The sequence below is a fragment of the Physeter macrocephalus genome, chromosome 1, assembly GCF_002837175.3.
Source record: "Physeter macrocephalus isolate SW-GA chromosome 1, ASM283717v5, whole genome shotgun sequence".
In the NCBI taxonomy this organism is placed as follows: domain Eukaryota; kingdom Metazoa; phylum Chordata; class Mammalia; order Artiodactyla; family Physeteridae; genus Physeter; species Physeter macrocephalus.
In genome coordinates, this window is record NC_041214.2 from 38,392,375 (window position 1) to 38,411,524 (window position 19,150).

The 19,150-nt window shown below is 45.1% G+C and overlaps 2 protein-coding genes across 11 annotated transcripts in view; one reads left to right on the forward strand and one right to left on the reverse strand.

Annotated features, from left to right (window-relative positions):
• The window catches only part of METTL6 (methyltransferase 6, tRNA N3-cytidine), a 48,352-nt gene extending 43,996 nt beyond the window's left edge, over positions 1 to 4,356 (reverse strand). For 7 of the 10 annotated variants that reach the window (XR_003679869.2, XM_028489982.2, XM_007108845.4 and 4 more), the window contains exons 1-2: positions 3,209 to 4,269; positions 2,193 to 2,324 (exon numbers count right to left, since the gene is read on the reverse strand). Coding sequence is in view for 9 of the 10 variants with exons in the window: in XM_028489982.2 (XP_028345783.1) it covers positions 2,193 to 2,324; positions 3,209 to 3,433 (357 nt within the window). In the remaining variant the exon portion in view is untranslated. Of the gene's footprint in view, positions 1 to 2,192; positions 2,325 to 3,208 lie in introns of all 10 variants that reach the window. The other 3 variants (XM_007108847.3, XM_007108846.4, XM_028489980.2) reach the window with 3 other exon arrangements.
• On the forward strand, positions 3,916 to 15,959 carry EAF1 (ELL associated factor 1). Its single transcript, XM_024115175.1, has 7 exons — positions 3,916 to 4,005; positions 4,262 to 4,781; positions 6,637 to 6,731; positions 8,542 to 8,678; positions 10,532 to 10,722; positions 12,380 to 12,613; positions 15,693 to 15,959. Exons 1-7 carry the CDS (start codon positions 3,916 to 3,918, stop codon positions 15,737 to 15,739), a joined length of 1,314 nt encoding a protein of 437 aa, XP_023970943.1. The 3' UTR covers positions 15,740 to 15,959.
• Positions 15,960 to 19,150: the final 3,191 nt, after the last annotated feature.

The window sequence follows — 19,150 nt, forward strand, 5'->3', positions numbered from 1 at the left end:
ATATATGCACCCAATATAGGAGCACCTCAATACATAAGGCAACTGCTAACAGCTATAAAAAAGGAAATCGACAGTAACACAATAACAGTGGGGGACTTCAACACCTCACTTACACCAATGGACAGATCATCCAAACAGAAAATTAATAAGGAAACACAGGCTTTAAATGACATAACAGACCAGATAGATTTAACTGATATTTATAGGACATTCCATCCAAAAACAGCAGATTACACTTTCTTCTCAAGTGCACATGGAACATTTTCCAGGATAGATCACATCCTGGGTCACAGATCAAGCAGGGGACGTGGGTTGGATCCCTGGTCAGGGAACTAAGATCCCACATGCCGTAGGGCAACTAAACCCACACACCACAACACCAAGCCCAAGAACCACAAGTAGAGAGCCCACACACCACAACTACTGAGCCCGCGTGCTCTGGAGCCTGCACATCACAACTACAGAGAAGCCCGTGCTCTGCAACGAAGAGCCCATATGCCACAACTAAGATGTGACGCAGCCAAACATAAATAAATAAATAATTGGAGACAGTACTTTTTGCCCATAAGACTGGGAGATATAAAGAAGACTGATGTCAAATGTTAAGGGCATAGAGGAAAAAATATCTTTATACTATTGGTGAAATTATAAATTGGTATAATTTTCTGGATGGAAGCTTGGCATTATCTACTTAAATTTCAACATGTATCCTTTCCTCAAGGAATTCTATTTTATTATTCACCACAGAAATAAGTGCACATGGGGCTTCCCTGGTGGCGCAGTGGTTGCGCATCCGCCTGCCGATGCAGGGGAGCCGGGTTCGCAGGATCCCACATGCCGCGGAGCGGCTGGGCCCGTGGGCCATGGCCGCTGGGCCTGCGCGTCCGGAGCCTGTGCTCCGCAACGGGAGAGGCCGTGGCAGGGGGAGGCCCGCATACCACAAAAAAAAAAAAAAAAAAAAAAAAAAAAAAAAAAAAATAAGTGCACACGTGTTTTGGGGCATGTGTACAATTTTGATTAATTAATCCTACTTGTAAGAGCAAAAAATTAGAAACAATTCCAACAATTATCAACAAGGCAATTGTTACAGTATGGCATATCTGTTCTATGGAATACTACAACAGGTAAATGAAATGCAGTGGACCTACATGTAATAGGATGAAAAACTCAGCAAGATATAACATAGAGCGAAGAAAGCAAGTTATAGTACAATGTGATGCCACTATTTAAAAACTCTAATAGATGTTAAAACTGTGAAAGGTTGATGGAAAACTACATATCTGTATGTTGCCAAAGTATCCCCCACATATCTATTAGTGACAAAAAGAAAATACCTATGCAACAAAGGAATTAGGTAGTTACTACCTTAACCCAGCAATCAAAACTAGCATCACTTACAGCAAGATTACACTACTGCCTCCTGATAGGATGCAATATGAAAGAAACAACATCAGCTATTAAAGTATTTTTGCCCAAAGTATTTTACTGATTTAAATCTAACTTCTAGTTTACAGGAAATACAGAAACAAGTTAAACAATGATTAAAAGAAACAATCAGACCCAATCTGGCATGTGGGACCTCATTATAGAAAATGGCTTGCTCTCCGAAAATTCAATGTCAGTGGGGAAAAGGTCAAGGGGAAGGGCAGGAATGTTTTAGGCTAAGGAGATTTAAGGTACATAATAAAGTGTAAGATGTAGTCCTTAATTAAATATAGCTATTAAAGACACCTGGGACTATTGGGGGAAATATGAATCCAGACTGGGTATTAATGACATTAGGGAATTACAGTTATTTTTGTCAGACATGATAAGTATATTGTAATCATGTAGAAAAAGTCCTCATTTTCTTTGAAGATGTAGGCATACATATTTAGGAGTGAAGCGTGTCAACATCTGTAACTTACTTTAAAACAGTTCAGCAAGTCTATAAAGCAAACATAGCAAAATGCTGGCAATCATTAAATCTGGATACAAGGATAAAGATGTTGTTTGGTGTTTCTTTCTACTTTTCTGAATACTGCTATGTTTCTGTATGTATTATACATGCATGTAAACAGGAAAACTAGGTTCACAGTGATCATAGCTGGTTAGCTTCAGGGAGAGGACTGAAATTGGGCAAATGGGTGTAGAAGGCAGGTCCAACAAGTCTAGGAAAATATAACAAAACAACACACAGCTGGTGCACCAACCTTGACATATTCAACTGCTCTTGGAGAAAAATCACAGGCATAGGCAAAGATATTTGGATCTTCTAAAAGCGGGAATAAACAGTTCCCAACCCCACAGCCAGCTTCAAGCATAGTCAATTTTTGATCTTCAAACTGAGGAAAGAGAACCCAAAGTTACAGTACACTACATCTACATAATGAAGAAAAAACTAAAAGGTCCAGAACACAAGACAAGGTCTCTGCCCCCATGGAGTAGACAATTAAGTGAACTGATAACCCAAAGCCACTGATACCTCGTCCAACACTGGGCAGTTTGGTGTGGAGAAAACACAGCATAAGAGTTAACAGAATAGGCTCTGAGGTTAAACCACGTGCACTCAAATCTGGACTCCTCCCCTAGCCCCGGGTTCTATCACTGGACAAATCACTTAAACAGCTTTGTGCCTCAATTTCATCAGCAAGTGGGGATAGTACTAACGCCAAACTTCACCATGTTATTATAAGGCTTAAGTTACAGAACACATGTAAACTTCTAGAAAACGGGCGTGATAAAGTGTTCATCATTATTATTATTATGAAACTGTCATTGAAATCACTAATGAATTTAATATTTACAACTTTCAGATTAGCTTTAAAGAAACAGCAAATGCCCCCCCTTTTTTTAAACTTACCAAAAAAGCATATATTTATCTATTTTTCCTTCTCTTGCCATAATATAGAAGCATAATGCTGACGGCCTGATATGTCAGTGTGAAGTGGTTGAAAGCCCCACCAGTCACTGATTTCAAAATTCTGTGACTGGCCTTTGTTAGACAACAGGACTGCAGTTACAGCGTCTTTTCTCCTCTGTATTATACAACTCAGCAACTGCTAAAACTACTTGAGACAAACAGTGTATATCTAAGGTACAAAAATTTATGAAGCCTCTGAGAGGTTTCATAAATTATCTCACACTCCCCCTGGGAATGCAATAAAGCACCCCTCTTCTACACATTTTAAATGAAGAACAGCTCAAATAAGGTGTAATATTAGTTTACCTCTCTACATGATCTGAGCTCCTCAAACTCTCTGGTGGTCCAGTGTCTGTCTTTGAAGAAGTTAGTGCTATTTCTTTTGTAAAAAAGGTCCCAGTTCTTCTGAGCCTCTTTTTCCAGTTTTTGCTGTTTAAAATCAGACACTAAAGCTTGGTCTCTTTTAAGCTTCTCCTCTTCTTCAGAGCTGAGAATCCTTGCCTGAAGCCCTTTCCTTTGCAAAGCAGCCATCTCCTAAGTTGATGGTAATATATTTAACACTGCTGGAGATTCTCCATTCCTGAACAACCTGAGGAATTCAAGCGGATACTGCAGACACAGGCTGGGTTTTCTCAGACGTGGTCCCTCAGGTTGGGTCCAAGCCTCAGGAAGCATTGAGTGTTTCGCAGGAAAAAGAATGAGACTCCGGTTGGGGGGGCTCTAGAACAGTTTTTTAAAGATGCTGAGTTAGTGGTCCTACAACAGTTCTTTCACCTAACAGTTCAACTCAGCAAACATTTACTAGGTGCTGACCTTACACAAATCCCTGCCCCGCTATAGAAGAGGTCACAAAGACCAAGACACAGCCCCTGCCTTCACAGGGCTGACATTCAGCGGCCAGGGCTCTCACGCACAGAACTGTAATTCAAACCAGAGTAAGTTAACTAATACAAAAAATCGATCTGGTTTAGAAAAAGGTCACTGCCGAGAACTGAGAAACCCTGGGTTCATCAATGTTCGGTGTCCGTGAAAGGGGTGTCTTACAAACAACCAAACAGCTGCATGAACTGGAAGCGGGTGGTCAAGTCACAGAAAGAAGGAGGGTTACCGTTTCCAAGGACCGGAGACTCAGTGTTTTTCGGGGAAAACAGTGCTAAGCCCGGGTGGCCTGAGACTCTTGAGTCTTACGAACCAGAGGGGGCGTCACTTCCCGAGGACTGAGGCCCTCACGTCGCCGTCGGCACGTGGAGTGGGGTCCCCAGGATACTCGGGATAACCCGGCCCGCCCGGCCGCGAAGGCCTGAGAGGACGGCGTGAAGCTAGTCCGTCACGCGCTGGGGCCCCGTCATCAGTTCCTAGATTCACCTGGAGGGTGAGGCCGGGCGCACTGAGCCCTCAGCCAGGCCAGCCTCGGAAGCAAAATTTGGGAGCCACAGCGACAAAACCCTTCCAATGGACAAACCCTCCGCGAAGACCTCGAATCGGGTTTCTCAGGCCGAGTCCTTCTGCCCTGGCACCGCCCCCGCCACTTCCGCTCCGGGCCCGGAAGTCCCTCCTCGGCGCCGGAAGTTCCGGGGCCCCGCTTCCTCAGAGTCGTCCACCTTCTGGACGCGGAGGCCAGGACTTACTTCCGGCCGCGGGTGGGTTCCGGCTCGGAACCCCGCGCGACCCGGAGCCCTGTCCCGGGAGCGCGGCTCCCCCGGACGCCGGTACCGGCAACTCGGGCCGCGGGCGCGCCAGGAGGGCACCGGTGCGGGCGCGAGGCCCGGGGGGGCCATGAACGGGACGGCCAACCCGCTGCTGGACCGCGAGGAGCACTGCCTGCGGCTCGGGGAGAGCTTCGAGAAGCGGCCGCGGGCCTCTTTCCACACCATCCGCTGTGAGTCCGCGCCCCCACGGCCGCCCCTGGCCGCCCTTAGCCCCTCCGGTGTCCAGGGAGCCCTGCCAGCGTCAGCTCCCTTCTTCTCAGCCCGGATCCGCCGGAACCTCGGGTTTTTCCCAGCTCACTCCCAAACCAGAACTTCACTCCCTTCCCACTATTCCTCTGTCTCGTGGTACCAAACTCTTCTTCCGAAGACCATAGGCCCCTTTTCCTGCCGCGTCCAGCCCTCCCGCGCACTGACGCTCCCCCTCTTATTTCTGAAAGGCTGCGATGCCACATCAGGCTCCAGCTCTTCTCTGTAGCCCCCTTCTCGCCATGACCCCACTGAGGGTCTCCACGCTTCAAGTAAACGCTTGTCGTTTCCTCGGGATCCGCGTCCACTCCCTCCTATTCCATTCTCTTCTTCCCTGCTTTCCTCACTTTTCTTCCCTCGTCCGTTTTGGTTCTGGCCTCCCTGACGCAGTGCTTCATCCCCTTTGCAGCCCCAGAATCCACATCCTCTCTGCGCCTCATCAGTCTTCCTCCTCCATGTCTCCATGCTAGCTTTTCGTGTGATTTTGATGTCTTTTGAGGTCACCTGGACTACCCCAACTTTTCCTCGGGACCAAGTCCCTTGTGGGTGAAGAATAAAATTAGGATTTGAGAGCCAGGAATAAGTTAGTGTTTGTTCTATGTTTGGCAGCAGGAGCGAGCAGGCCTAAGGAATGTAGAGATAGTCATTATGCTGGACCTCCTTTTTCTCCGTGATTACAGACTCTGTTGAGAGAGAGCCCTTCCACTCTGTGTCCCGGGTGAAGAATTGGCTGACTGCGCATCCCGCTGTGATTCACAGGCTCCTGGTTTCCCTTCCTGGTAGCCCCAATGCTGGTTAAGACTTGTTTTTGTCAGAGGAGCTCCTCCTACACCTGACTCAACACCTTGGAAGAGGGTGTGTTAGATAATGCAGTTCTGTCTTCCTGTGGTCACTTGCCAGGCCATTACTCTGCTTCCTACTGACAGCAGGTCAGCCCTTTCACAGGGAGGGTATTGGGAATATGATAAGAGCATCATTTCCTGAGCAGTTTACTGAGTTGATGTTTTAGCAGAGTGAGGGGCAATGTGGAATGTAAATAAGATACTTCACAGAAGCAGTTGGCCTGCCGTTTGAGGCAGGTTTGTGTTAAAAGGGAGTAACGTGGCTGTTCATGCTGTGCTTTAACTGCAATTCAGAAACGTGGGCAGGATTAACTTTTGGAAATACAGTTCAACCTTCTGCTCGAAACATCTACAGGAGTAATCCTTGTTAAAGCTATGGAACTGGAGTGTGGCAGATCCTAACTTTGCCAGTTCCTATCAAAATGAAATCAGCTTATATGGTGCTGTGGCCTTTCATATTTCATGTTAGGTTTTACAAACACAGGATTTAAAAAATATGCTCTGTTCCTTTTGATCCTTATAATAACCCTAGTAAAACACCTCATTGTGGATCATAAGACATTAATTTTTCATCTGTCACTTGGCGGAAGGGGATATCTTTGCTTAATAAAATGATGTGTAAATTCTAGCCTTTTTTCTTCAAAATAATCCACTGGGAATGAGAAGAAAAGTATGTGGAGGTATAGGTGAAACAAGATTGTCCCAGAGCTGGTAATTATTGAAGCTGGATGATGGTACACATGGCTCATAGTATTATTCTGTCTGCTGTTGTATATGCGAAGCTGCCCACAATGAAATAGCTTTGTGAAAAATTCTAAATGGTGTGTATTTTCCATTTATTTGAGCTATAAAAAATTTCAGTTCTTACATGGGAATGCCCTGCAAACCCTTAGCATAAGTAACCTGGTGGATAAATGCTTTTTTCGTTTCCCTTTAGATGACTTTAAGCCGGCATCTATAGACACTTCCTGTGAAGGAGAGCTTCAGGTCGGCAAAGGAGATGAAGTCACAATTACGCTGCCACATATCCCTGTAGGTTTTATGCCACTGTTGTTTTTTTTAATGTGGAATCACAGTGAATCCTCATACTCTATGTTATTGCAATTTGATTTTCCACCTATTTAAATATTTCTAGATCTCTGAAGTGCCAGTATAAGGGAAAAAGGAATTTTGGGGGTAGGGTGGGGTAGAATTCATGCCTCCCAGGTACTTGAGTAAAAATAATTCTTTGTCATTTTCCCCAAGCTCCCTTTTCCCCCATTTGTCCCAGAGTAGACAAGGTTCCTGTGTGGACACCTGGCCCCTCCCTTAGACACACGTAGCTTCCCCCCAGCGGCTACAGAGAGAAAGGCCCAGGTGCCCTGCGGATGTAAAGCAGCAGCTTAGGAGTGCAGAGGGCAGGAGCAGGGTCGACACGGGTCGTGAGTCCGGCAAGGGGTGATGTGCAGGCTGGTGGTTTCAGGCAGAAACCAGAGGTGCAGAGCCTTCAGCCCATTTAGGGCTGAGGAACCCGGTTAAAAGCTGAATGGAGAAGCCTTGCCCGAGGCGGCGCTCTGATCACAAAGCCCAAAGGATCAGACAAAATACTCTTAATGACCATGGGTCAGTGCATGTCCCAGCCCTGTCCTGGAACATCAGTTCTCCATAACCAGTGATAGAATGAAAAGGCTCTGGACAGGGAGACCTGGGAAGCTTTGTGCTGGGGAAAACTTATTGTCTGCTAGTTCAAACTGCTATCTCATTACTTGTTGCCTTTGGCAAGTTACATCATCTCCCTTTGGACCTTAGTTTCCCAAATGTAAAATGAAGAGGTTAGATAAATCGTCCCTAAGGTCTCTTCCAACTCTTAATTTTTACTGTATGAATAAGGAGTCAAGCAGCCAAGCAGTTTCTGATTCCATACAGAGGATTAAACGCTATATTTGGCAAATATTAATGACCACCTACTGGGTGCTGGCTCACTACTAGGTACTGAGAATACAGTCTTGAACAAAACAAGCACGTTTCTTGCCCTCAGAGAGTTTAAATAAATATAAGAAAGTGTAGCACTTATTTTGGAAAATCTGGGAAGGCTTCCCTGAGGAAGTGACCTTTGAGCAGATTTGAATGTTGAATAATTAAAAGGGAAGGAGAGTGTGGGATGTTGCAGGCAGAAGTCCTGTTAAATCCCTGTAAGAAAGAGCTTGGGTCTGAGAGAAGGCCAGCTCCTCCTGCTCTGCAGCCTGCAGAGCCGGCGGCGAGTGGACCGGGCACGGTGGAAGGGCCAGGTGGCTCGTTTAAAGATTTTCTTCTTTGGCCTTAGAGTGATGGGTAGTGATTCAAAGGCTTAAGCGGGTGAGTGGAATGATGTACTTTGAACCAGCCAGAATAACGAGCTGCCGTTGGAGAATGTTCTGTGGTTACTTGGCATTGGGGGAAGCCTGGACTCTCCTATTGCAAGGAAGTACGGAGGTCACTCACTAGCTTTACTGCTCATAGTGAGAGCTCTTCTAAGTGTCAGACAAGTAATGCATAATTTATGTTTCTCAGTTCACATTTTACCATTATTTGTAACATTTCCCAAATCCCTGGAAAAATATAGAGTAATTTAAAAATTTTATATTTATTTCTTGATTATTTAGAGCCAGTTGCACAGTCAGAGATTCTTGCCGTATTGTTATTTCCTCTTTATTTTTGCTTGGGAAGCCAGCAGGAGTTAAAATACAAATCGGTTCATTCTGTTCCTTTTTGAGTAGCTCTGATAGAAGATGTGATGAGGTAAAGCCACCTGTAAATTCAGTTTTGATATGCATAACTGGTGTGTTTGGTTTGATTGTCTGAGTTGTACTTTTGTGGCATATAGGGATCCACACCACCGATGACTGTGTTCAAGGGGAACAAGCGGCCTTACCAGAAGGACTGTGTGCTTATTATCAATCACGACACCGGAGAATATGTGCTGGAAAAGCTCAGCAGCAGCATCCAGGTCAAGAAAACAAGGTATGTGAAGAAGCAGATACAGATCAATGTACCGTTTCTATAGATTTGCATTATCTATTCAGTTATTTTATAAGGATGTGAGAACCTGGGTGCTTCGTGTCCTGTTGGGAGTCTCAGCAGCTCCACCTCTCTCTTCTCAGACAAGTCAATAAAATATCTTTTCCTCAAAGGCAATAAAGAGAGAGAATGCTTTTAAGACCTGAAACATAGAAAACATTGGGGAAAGGAGTGTACTTTATGATTAAATCAATTTTATTAATTTCGTGATTGTTGATATAGTACCACCAAAGGGATAAGGTTTAAATTTACAGACTTAAAATTATGAAAGAATAATTTAATAATATATATTCTTTATTAGAGTGAAAACGTTAAATTTTTACAAGGTACATTTGAGGTCATTATTACACCAAAGTAAAGCCTTGTCTATTTTTTTTGAATAATGAGCTCTCTTTAATTTTTAATTCAACAGACATTACATGTGTCATGTGAAGCCAATTGGATTTTATTTTAAAGTCAGATTTCATTCTGTAAATAGAAGTAACCCAGTGGTTCTATTTTTATATCGTGATACAATAATTATTGTAATAGAGTAATTAAATTTTAAAGAGAGTATTTGATGTTTTTCTGTTTATGCTTCCTCAAGCCATTTTTCTTTACTCATTCCACAAAAAGTAAAAGTACCTACCATTTATTGAGGGTACTTTATTTATTACCACGTGCCAGGCACTGTGCTAGATGTTTTACGTGCATTCTCTAATCTTTACAAATAACGTTTGAAAAGGTGGTGTTGTTACCCTTTCTCCCCCCGCCCCCCCCACACACACACACGACGAGACTGAGGATCAGTGAGATTGTGGCTCACAGTGTGTTTGTGTTGATTACCTCCACCAACCAGGTGCTGCTCTTAGGCCTCTGAGAGCTGATGATTGTGGGAGTTTGACTTACTACTCAGTGTCATCTGGGAACTAGCAGTATTTTATCACTTAGGTCTTTGTTAGAAGTGCAGAAATTCAGGACATACTAAGTCAGAATCTGCACTTTAACGAGATCCCCAGGTGATCTGTGTGGACACCAAAGTTTGAAAAATGCTGAGCTAGTCCATTTACAAAAGAAATTGTTAATGGGTAGCATTTCCTTGGTCTGGGGTGGAGTGCTCTGCCTACCTGCCAGCAAGAGCTGGCCTGTGACAAAATGAGCAAGCAGTAAATAGATAATGGAAAAAATTGCTAACAGGCCAGTATTTCAAGAGCTAGTTTAATAATTCACGTGTAATTGTAACTTTATACTGCGCACAAGGTGGATAGTTAACATTTTCCGTTATTAAAATGGGTTATCGTAATCACACTATATCCCACCTCTGTGTCTTACCTGCTGCTTGATATAAAATGTGAGCTCCGGGGCTTCCCTGGTGGCGCAGTGGTTGAGAATCCGCCTGCCGATGGCAGGGGACACGGGTTCCTGCCCCGGTCCGGGAAGATCCCATATGCCGCGGAGCGGCTGGGCCCGTGAACCATGGCCGCTGAGCCTGCGCGTCCAGAGCCTGTGCTCCACAACGGGAGAGGCCGCAGCAGTGAGAGGCCCTCATACCGCCAAAAAAAAAAAAAAAAAAAAAATGTGAGCTCCGTGAGGGCAGCGAGTCTGTTTTATTCGTCTCTGTGTCTCTGGTGCACGGTGCAGAACTGGAATGCAGTAGAATGAGTAGTTTGTGTGATAAAATTAACGAATATCAGTATTTTGAAGCTGTCTGTAAAGAGCCTGGGGTTCTGCAGAGACTTCCAGGTGCTTGGTAAGCGAGGCAAATCTGAGAACCACTGTTGTTGCCCCTCCACTTTAAAGTCCGTATCTCATTTCAGAGCTGAGGGGAGCAGTAGAATCCAAGCCCGAATGGAACAGCAGCCCGCGCGTCCCCCACAGCCGTCACAGCCACCACCGCCTCCGCCACCTGTGCCATTCAGAGCTCCAACAAAGCCTCCAGTTGGACCCAAAACCTCTCCTTTGAAGGATAACCCCTCACCTGAACCTCAGCTGGATGATATCAAAAGAGGTAGAGAGCATTTTCTGGAGCCATGGTAGCAACTTGGAGGAGGGTATTGATGTTTTTGTGGAGATCACAAGGCCACGTACATGGCGGCGTGGGCATTCTCCGCCGTCGTAACAGTTTCCGCAGGGCCCGCCGTTCCACAGGTGACGGCGGGGTGGGGCAGAGAGGCGAGGTTTACCACTTGGCTCGTTTGACAAGGGAGAGTCCGGGACACTGACCTGAGCTGTGGCTGTCTTTGCAGCTTTCTGCTTAGAGGCCTGAGGTTTAAACAAGCTTGCCTGCCATATAAAGGTCCATACAGCACACCTTTTAAGGCTTTTAAAGAAGAGAATTACAAGGTACTGGGGGTAAAAACCAAGTGTGCCAATGTTAGTATAGTGTCTAGGTTAAATTCCACGACCACGGCTTTGTATTAACAAAAGTGCGTAAATATGATAGCGCCTGGGACACTGGGGACGCTGGCCTAGAAGGACTTAGAGGTCTGGTCAGGCTCTCCAAGGTAAAACCAAGACAGGCACTCACCTTGGCTCTCTCCCGCACACAGTGGATGGTTTTAGTTGTCCAGACACTTAGGAATTTATGAAAGTAAGTGTTATATTTCATATTTGTGAATTTCTGTGAAGCAAAATTAAACCCATAACAGTAGTAAACAGGAAAAGATAAAAAGTTGCCCTTGGGAAGTTTGCCTTTTCCACCTTGTGGAAATACTGTCTTTTCACAAACGAGATCACTGTCTGTGTGGTACACAGTTCTTAAGCCTCTGGATTTTTTTTTTTTCTCATGGATATTGGAATGCTGTCTATGGATGTTTTCACTTTAGTCGAACAGGAATTGGACCATGAGTGGTTAGTTGTTGCCAGTTATGCTTAAAGGAACCATAGTCATTTAAGGCCTCATGGTAGGTTTGGACAGGAAAATCTGGCATCTTCCTTGATGTAGCCTATGGTGAATCGTTAATGTACTCACTCACGTTAAAATGGTCAGGTAGAACATGTGTTTCCTTCCCTGCTTTACTTTTATTAAAATTGCGGTACCTGAAGGCATGGCTGTAAGTCAAATGTGTAAAAGCACAGAGGAGGGATGTCGGCCCACCATTTTTCTTCAGCCACCACGGCTCCTCCTGCGAGCCTTGTTTACCTGTGGAATGTGAAAGCTGGAAAGGCCCCCAGAGGCTGTCTGCTGTGGCCCTTCCTTCTTCCAGAGCATCTTGGAAAATTCATTGCCTTCCACCTGGGTCTCTCTGCTGGTTAGAGGTGGACCCAAAGCAAGCGCTCAGACCTTCCAGTTCCTGGTCAGGTATTTCTCAGCCCATGAGCAGAACGTTGCTCTTCTCTTATTTGGTGTTTAATCCCATAATTCATAATTCTTTTTTTTTTAAAGTAGATAAAGGCAAAATAGACTTAATTCATTTCTCAGAAGAATCATTATCCTGGAGCAGTCCGCTTTTTGGTTATTTTGGGTGAATTAAATGTTTCCGTTGTCTCTCTGGAGACATGTTAGATGTTTTTCTTTGCTGCTTTTGGTTTGGGTCATTTTGTTTGTTTTTAAGGACTCAAGAAGCAGGAGTTCATTTTCAGTTATTCCTCATTGCTCTTGGTTTTGCCAGCTTACTGTTCACAGAGGCTTGATGCACTGACCCCTGCCCCGTCATTTGTTGCAGAGCTGAGGGCCGAAGTGGACGTCATTGAGCAGATGAGCAGCAGCAGTGGAAGCAGCTCCTCAGGCTCTGAGAGCTCGTCAGGGAGCGATGACGACAGCTCCGGCAGCGGAGGCGAGGACAGCGGCCCCGTGTCCCCTCCGCAGCCGTCGCACCAGCAGCCCTACAACAGCAGGCCGGCCGTCGCCAACGGAACCGGCCGGCCTCAAGCAAGCAGCCAGCTCATGTGCACCCTCAGTAAGTGCGCGCTCCCGCTTCTGGGCTGAGGCGGGGGCTTGGGGCTGGGGAGAGGGAGTGTCAGGCCAGAGCTGGAGCTTCTCTTTATCTTACACTAGAGTCCATAAACCTGACGGTACTTAAGGCATAAGAAAGGGTCCTAACAAAGACAGTGTGAAGCAGAAAGGAGTAAGTCACCAAACAGTAAAAAAAAAAAAAAAAAAAAAAAAAATACCGAACACAAAACTAGAAATCTGTTCCATCTCTTTTCTTTTCCTTATTGGCACAAATTAGGTTTTGTGAATTCTGGAAAGTGCTGAAACATGAGCCACAGGGCTCTGTACTTTTGCATATACCAGACTTTAGGGGTGCCGCCTGCCCCCACCCAGTCCCCCACCTCCAGGTTTTGTACAGTCCTGAGAGCCCAGTGCCATCAGAGTGCGGTATCCCACAGCCCACAGAGTTGGGAACCTGTGCCCTTAGAAGGTGTTTGGCGACCAGCTAGCCTTCGCAGGAGGGAAGGAAGGGACATTATAGCGTCTGGTGGCTTTCAGTGCAGTTGGTGGTAAAGCAAAGCAGGGGAGAACAAAAACAAATGTCTTTGTCTTGGAGGTGGGGAGAGTGCAGGTTCTCTGCTCCCTCCTCTCTCCCAACTCCCTGGAGTTGGATGTTCTCTTCCCATCTGACTTCCTGTGAGGAGGCTGGAAGGTCAGGAGGCAGTGGCAGGGAAGCTAGCCTAGGTAACCCTGCTCCTGTGGGCCAGGCAGAGGTCACTCTCAGCTCCACACTGTAGACGTCACGTAAACCCCTGATGTGAGGGCCGGCCCCAGCCTTGTAGGACTGTGAAGAGCATCCCTGGCCTCTACCCACTTAGGTGCCAGAGCATCTCCTGCTGTCCCCCACTGTGTCAACCCAGAATGTCTCCCGGCATTGCCAAGTGCCCCTGTGGCGTTGGAATCAGTGCCAGTGGAGAACCACTGTGTTGGGCCTTGCTCTACTATCTGAATGAGTTCAGCAGTGTTGTGACATCAGTTAAGGCTGTTATCTGCTATCCTGTTAACACAGGCCCAGCTTCTGGATATCAGGGTATACTTGATGCTTTTCTCAGTTGGCTTGGGATAGCAAGTTTCACACTGCGAGTTTGGAATTCTCAGTAGAGAACGACCAGACAGCTACTGTGGCTATAACTCAGCTCTTCATTTTGCCCAGTCAGTGCTAAACTATTCCTTAGAAAAAAAGAGCCAAAAATGGCTCAGTGCATCTTACCTACCTACCAGCGCCTTAAACTTCTGTTAGCTCTTCATAGATCCAAGTCCTCCTGGCCCGCGGCTCTTCCATGGCAAGACCTTAATCTTTGCACACCTCATATACAGTAAAGTACTGGAGTTATTTAAACCAGGATCATCAACTGGAACCAATTTATAAACTCTAAAATAACAGTAAATAGCGCAAATTTGGTAAACCCTAATGTGAAAACATACAGAGTAATGATAATATTGTTTTTCTGAATGGTAATGTGTATTATATTTTCTCCCCCCCAAAAAAACAAATGGATCAGTTTGAACCTGGGTCAAATTGATTGTATAAGAAATTTCAGAACTGGGTTTTCAGCTCCATTACACTGACCTGTTTATGTGCATGTCACCTTCTTTGTAAGTGATGGCACTTAGCTCTGCTGATTGGAGGTTGTCAGCTGGTGTTGATCCCATCGCCTTCCCCACGTCTAGAACAGCAGATGTCACCTTTTTTGGTCTCAGACCTCTTTATGTCATAAAACTTATTGAGGACCCCAGAGAGCTTTTGTGTGTGTAGCTTATATCTATCAATATTTACCATATTAGAAATTAAAACTGAGAAATACTTAAAATAGTAATTCGTCTAAAAGAACAACAATAAACCATCACCTGTTAACAAAAATAACATTTTTATGAAAAATAAATTTTCAAAATAAAAAAATACTTAATATGAAGAGTAACATTGCTTTAAAATTTTGCCAATCTCTTTAACATCTGGCTTAGTACAAAGCTGGATTCTTATATCTGCTTCTGCATTCAGTCTGTTGCCGTAAGTTGTTTAGGTTGAAGTATATGAAGAAAATGTGGCATCACATAGATATATAGTTAGAAAAGAGAGGCCTTCAGGTCGAATCCTTCTGAAAGGGTCTCAGGGACCCCAGTGTTCTCAGAACAAACTTTGAGGAGAGGTGGCCTAGAGATTAGTAATCCAGAAAGACAGAAGTTCACTTTTCTTCTTTTCCAAGCGGTATCAATGGGGGTCCTGTTATTCTTATCATATTAGATGGGAAAACTTACATTCTTCACTCCTAAAACCTAAATGTCGCACACTGGACAAAACTTTGAGGCTTTACAGAGCTCGTTAGTTCAGATTTGTGGTGTAAGGTAACATGAAGATTCTGGCCAGAGGGGTCAGGGGGGTACTGGATTAGTATATGACTGGTATGCACCGTATAAATAGTATTCAGCTTCCTTAACAGGAAGCCCAACTTGGTATTATTTTCACTTTTATAAAGCAACTTAAGGGCGTCCCTGGTGGCGCAGTGGTTGAGAATCCACCTGCCGATGCAGGGGACACGGGTTCGTGCCCTGGTCCGGGAAGATCCCACATGCCGTGGAGCGGCTGGGCCCGTTAGCCATGGCTGCTGAGCCTGTGCATCCAGAGCCCGTGCTCCGCAACGGGAGAGGCCACAGCAGTGAGAGGCCCGCGTACCACAAAAAAAAAAAAAAAAAAAAAAAAAAAAAAAAAAAAAAACAACTTAATATGAACAATTCTACTAGACAGCGAGTCAGTTATTTATAAATATTTTTTGTTATTTATTGACACATGTATGTCTAGCCTATCCCTCCCCTGTTTTATCCCAGAGAGCAGTATTGCTGTGCTTTGCAGATACCAAAAATAGCAATTCTTTTAAAACGTTGACTGCACCAGTTCTGTCACTGAGCCAAATCGGTTTTCCTCCCTAATTAAATGGAACTGGCCTGGTTTTACTGTAGTGTGAGAGCCCAGGCAGTCAACCAAAGAACCGTGGGGAAGTCATTTTTAAATTGTGTACTTTGGGTTTGATTTTGTTTTCTCTTTATAGGAAATGACTTGCAGTTGAGTGAGTCTGGCAGTGACAGTGATGACTAGAGCCGGATCTTTCGAAATCAACTTTTTGTGCACAGATCTGCTGCGAGACTGGGCTGCTTTAGCGTGGAGTCCACGCCGAGAGGAGAATATGGCGATCAGTGACTGTAGGAGGAGTTGGAGGCTCTGGAGCGCTCAGATGTGCATGTCTTTAACATAGCGGTGATGGGTGATTTTCTCGTGTAATTTTTGAACAATGTCACATTTCAAAGTTTTAAGTAGATCTATAGCAAAACTAACAGAATTATATCTCTTATTTGGTTAACACTGTTAACGAAAAACAGACAAACGTGCCCTGGTTTAGGTTACTCAAAGGCCATTTCTTCACCTAGCCAGTGATCCAGTTGTAAACCTCATCAGCCACCAGCTTGGCCAAATGGTCTGCACCAGTGAAATGAAACACAGTCTTTGAGGGGTGGGCAGAGAGGGAAACCTCAAACTGCAGCATAGACGCATGTTTAAACCACTTTCAATTATTGACGCAAAGTGGTCAGGAAGTTCTGTCTGACCCAGCCTGAGAAGCCTGTGTAGAAACGGACTTCAGGATGGAGTCCGGGAGTGTCAGCTGAGGGGACCACGGAGCTCTGTTGGTTCAGCCCCTCGTCTGTGCAATGCTGGTTTAGGGCCAGTGTCTTGCCCCCAGTCTGGGCTTTTCCCACCGCTCCCGCCCCTGAATCTCACTTACTAGAACCAGGGATTCTAGTTAAGTACACTTGGGACTTAACAGTTGTGCATTGGAGCTTTTATTGGATTCCAAAAGAAAGAAGTGTTGGCTACTTCTAGCTCCAGTTTAGATCCAGACATTCCCAACGTACATGAGGCTGGGGGAGCAGATTAAACCAGCAGCTGCTGTGCTGATGCATGTGACTCGATTAAATTGAGGCTTTTAGTTCCATGTGGATCCATAATGAGTGTGTTTCTTTCAGTAGGTTTCAGCAGGGGACTAGGAGTGGAAGAGAGGTGAGGTGAAGAAGCCTCCTTGAGCAAATGAGCTGGCAGCCGGCTTCCAGACCAGAATCTGGATAGGAGTCGTGCAGTGTGAAACGAGCACATGTTTTGATAAGGTTTTTCTGTTCATGCTTTTGTACCACTGTTTGTGCCTGACTCCCAAACTGATTTGTATTTTTTTATATGCAACTAGAAGAAAGTCACAGGATTGCCTTCTGCAGTGGGCAGTTTCCAGATGAGTCTGTTGTTGCAGGAAACTGGTGACTAGTAAATGTTCCGTATGTAGCAAATGTGTGATAAGTCATCCCATAATTAGTATGGAGTAACCCATTTCTGTAATTTGAATGACTGTGTCCTGAGAAATTTCTGTCTCCTTTGGTTCAGTGGTATCAAGAACATTAAGAGTGATTTTTCTTCCTCGAGGTGGCCTCTCCCTCCCCAGCTAGTGGAGGGAAGCAGTCTGGACCTAGAAAGAAATTAGATGATCCATAGTGGGGGCTTAGAGTTGAGCCTTGCAGAGTCAGCTGTTTGACCCACACAGTGACCCCAGTGAGCTGGAGAAGCGGGGCTGGCAGCACGCTCACGCCACTCTGCCAGGTGCCACTCGGGTCCGCGCCAGTGCCCTGTGCTGGGTTCTCAGCCCGTTATGAGACTTCAGTGGATTTCATGGCAGGTAGGAACTTACTTATAATGAATTGATCGTTGCATTTTAATTCCTTGGTAATGAAAGCTCAGGGAAGCCGAAGGTCATGGTTGGGAGACTTGAATTGTTACTGGATGTGAGAATTGTTTCACTGCTCTTAACTTGCTCAAGCTGGGGCAGGTTCCAGGAACTTGAACTATAAATATCTATTTAAGCCTCTTTCTTTTTTTTTTCCCCTCCCAGAGTCTTGATATATGTAGACAGAACTTGGGGCCTGTTGGGTCAAGATGTTTGTTTCTATAGGAAGTGCTTGCAGGTGGCAGTGGGCTTGGTGAGTTAGGCTCTGTGAGCTCAGACCCTCTCCCCGTCATCCATCCTGCCCGGCCCTGCGCAGTCGTAACATCTGCTAGCACAGCTCCCGTTTTGTTCTCTGCACAAAAGCCTTTGGCGGTTCCCTCCCCAAGCCCTCCAGCTTTACCCAGCAGAGTAAGGAATCTTTTATTTTTGGAAATGAAGAATCTGGCCTCATAAACTACTTCTCACGGGTGCCCTCCTGCCAGCCAAACTGGACTTGTTCTTCCTGCCTCCGTGCCTTGTCACTCTCCCCTCCCCCAGCCGCACTCAGGGGTCTCTGTGGGTGCCCCCTTCATGGACTCCTCCTCTGTTGGTTTCACCAGCTGGAGTACTGTGTGCACACACGGACCTTCCTCTTGCTCGAGCTCTGGTTGGTGTGAACTCCTTCAAAGCAGGCACCGTCGTGGTCATCTCTGTTCCTTGGAGGGTGCCCAGGAACAGACCTGTAGATGTTCGCAGCCTGGTGGGAAGGGGGCAGAGAACCAGCCAGTGGAGCACAGAGGGCAGACGTAGAGGAAACATTCCAGGTGTTTGGAGACAGCTGGAAGCTATCCATGCTGATTTTTGTGGTTTTGAAGTCTCTAATTGAATTGTTAAAATTGCCTTTTCTTTGTTCTGTGTAACGTCTGCTATGCTGTGGTTTGAACGGCGAGGTGTGAAGACTTAAGTCCGAAGCACCTGAGGAGCCATGGCAAGCAAGCCACAGTAAAGACGTGATTTGGGGAAACTTAACAAGCTAGAGGTTTCTCATGATGCCACTCATTTCTGTAGCAGAGTCATATTTTTCTATGTGTGGTATTAATATGTATGTGCTTCAGTGGTGGGAAAACTTGAAAATTCCAAAATCCTTATTACTTCCCTATTTGAGAGACTGGTTAAGCAGCGTGTGTGTGCGGTGTGTGTGTGCGTGTGATGTATTTATTACATTATTTTGAGAGAGTAACCGTCTTATGTGGATATACATTGGGTACAGCCAAATTGAATATTTCCATTTGGCGAGGAAGGTAGGATTCATGAAACTCAGGCCTTAACCAGTAGGCTGGATGACAAGACCAACTGAAGCGTTACGAAATGTCTTTTTGTTGCTCCTGTTATTTTTGTCTTGGATTCATCGTCTCATTCTTTAATGATTATTAAAACCTTGTGCCTGAAAGTTTATTTTGCTTAATTATGAGGTAGACATGCACGTTTATATTTATGTAAAGTATTTGCTGTAAAGTGTTTTTGTTTTATTCTCTTAAAAGATCACTATATTTAAGTAAAAAATGAAGGTCAGCAATACACTTCATGTCTTGGTGGGTTTTATTTTCTTACTAGTAATCAATCTAGGAATCAGTGAAAAATGTAGGGTTCTTTTAAGAATCCTTTGTGCTTAAGCCTAATTACCTAAATTGATTCCCTTTTAATTTGGTGTTTATGATCATTAGGATGTACACTTCAGTTTTAAAAGGCGTGAAGTTCAAAACTAA

What these genes read in the sequence shown, in the direction of transcription:
- EAF1 (XM_024115175.1), top strand. Translation starts at nt 3,916, where the DNA reads ATGTTCGGTGTCCGTGAAAGGGGTGTCTTACAAACAACCAAACAGCTG. An exon ending in TTACGCTGCCACATATCCCT is followed by an intron (nt 6,732 to 8,541) that starts GTAGGTTTTATG and finishes TGTGGCATATAG; the next exon opens with GGATCCACACCACCGATGAC. An exon ending in ATCCAGGTCAAGAAAACAAG is followed by an intron (nt 8,679 to 10,531) that starts GTATGTGAAGAA and finishes ATCTCATTTCAG; the next exon opens with AGCTGAGGGGAGCAGTAGAA.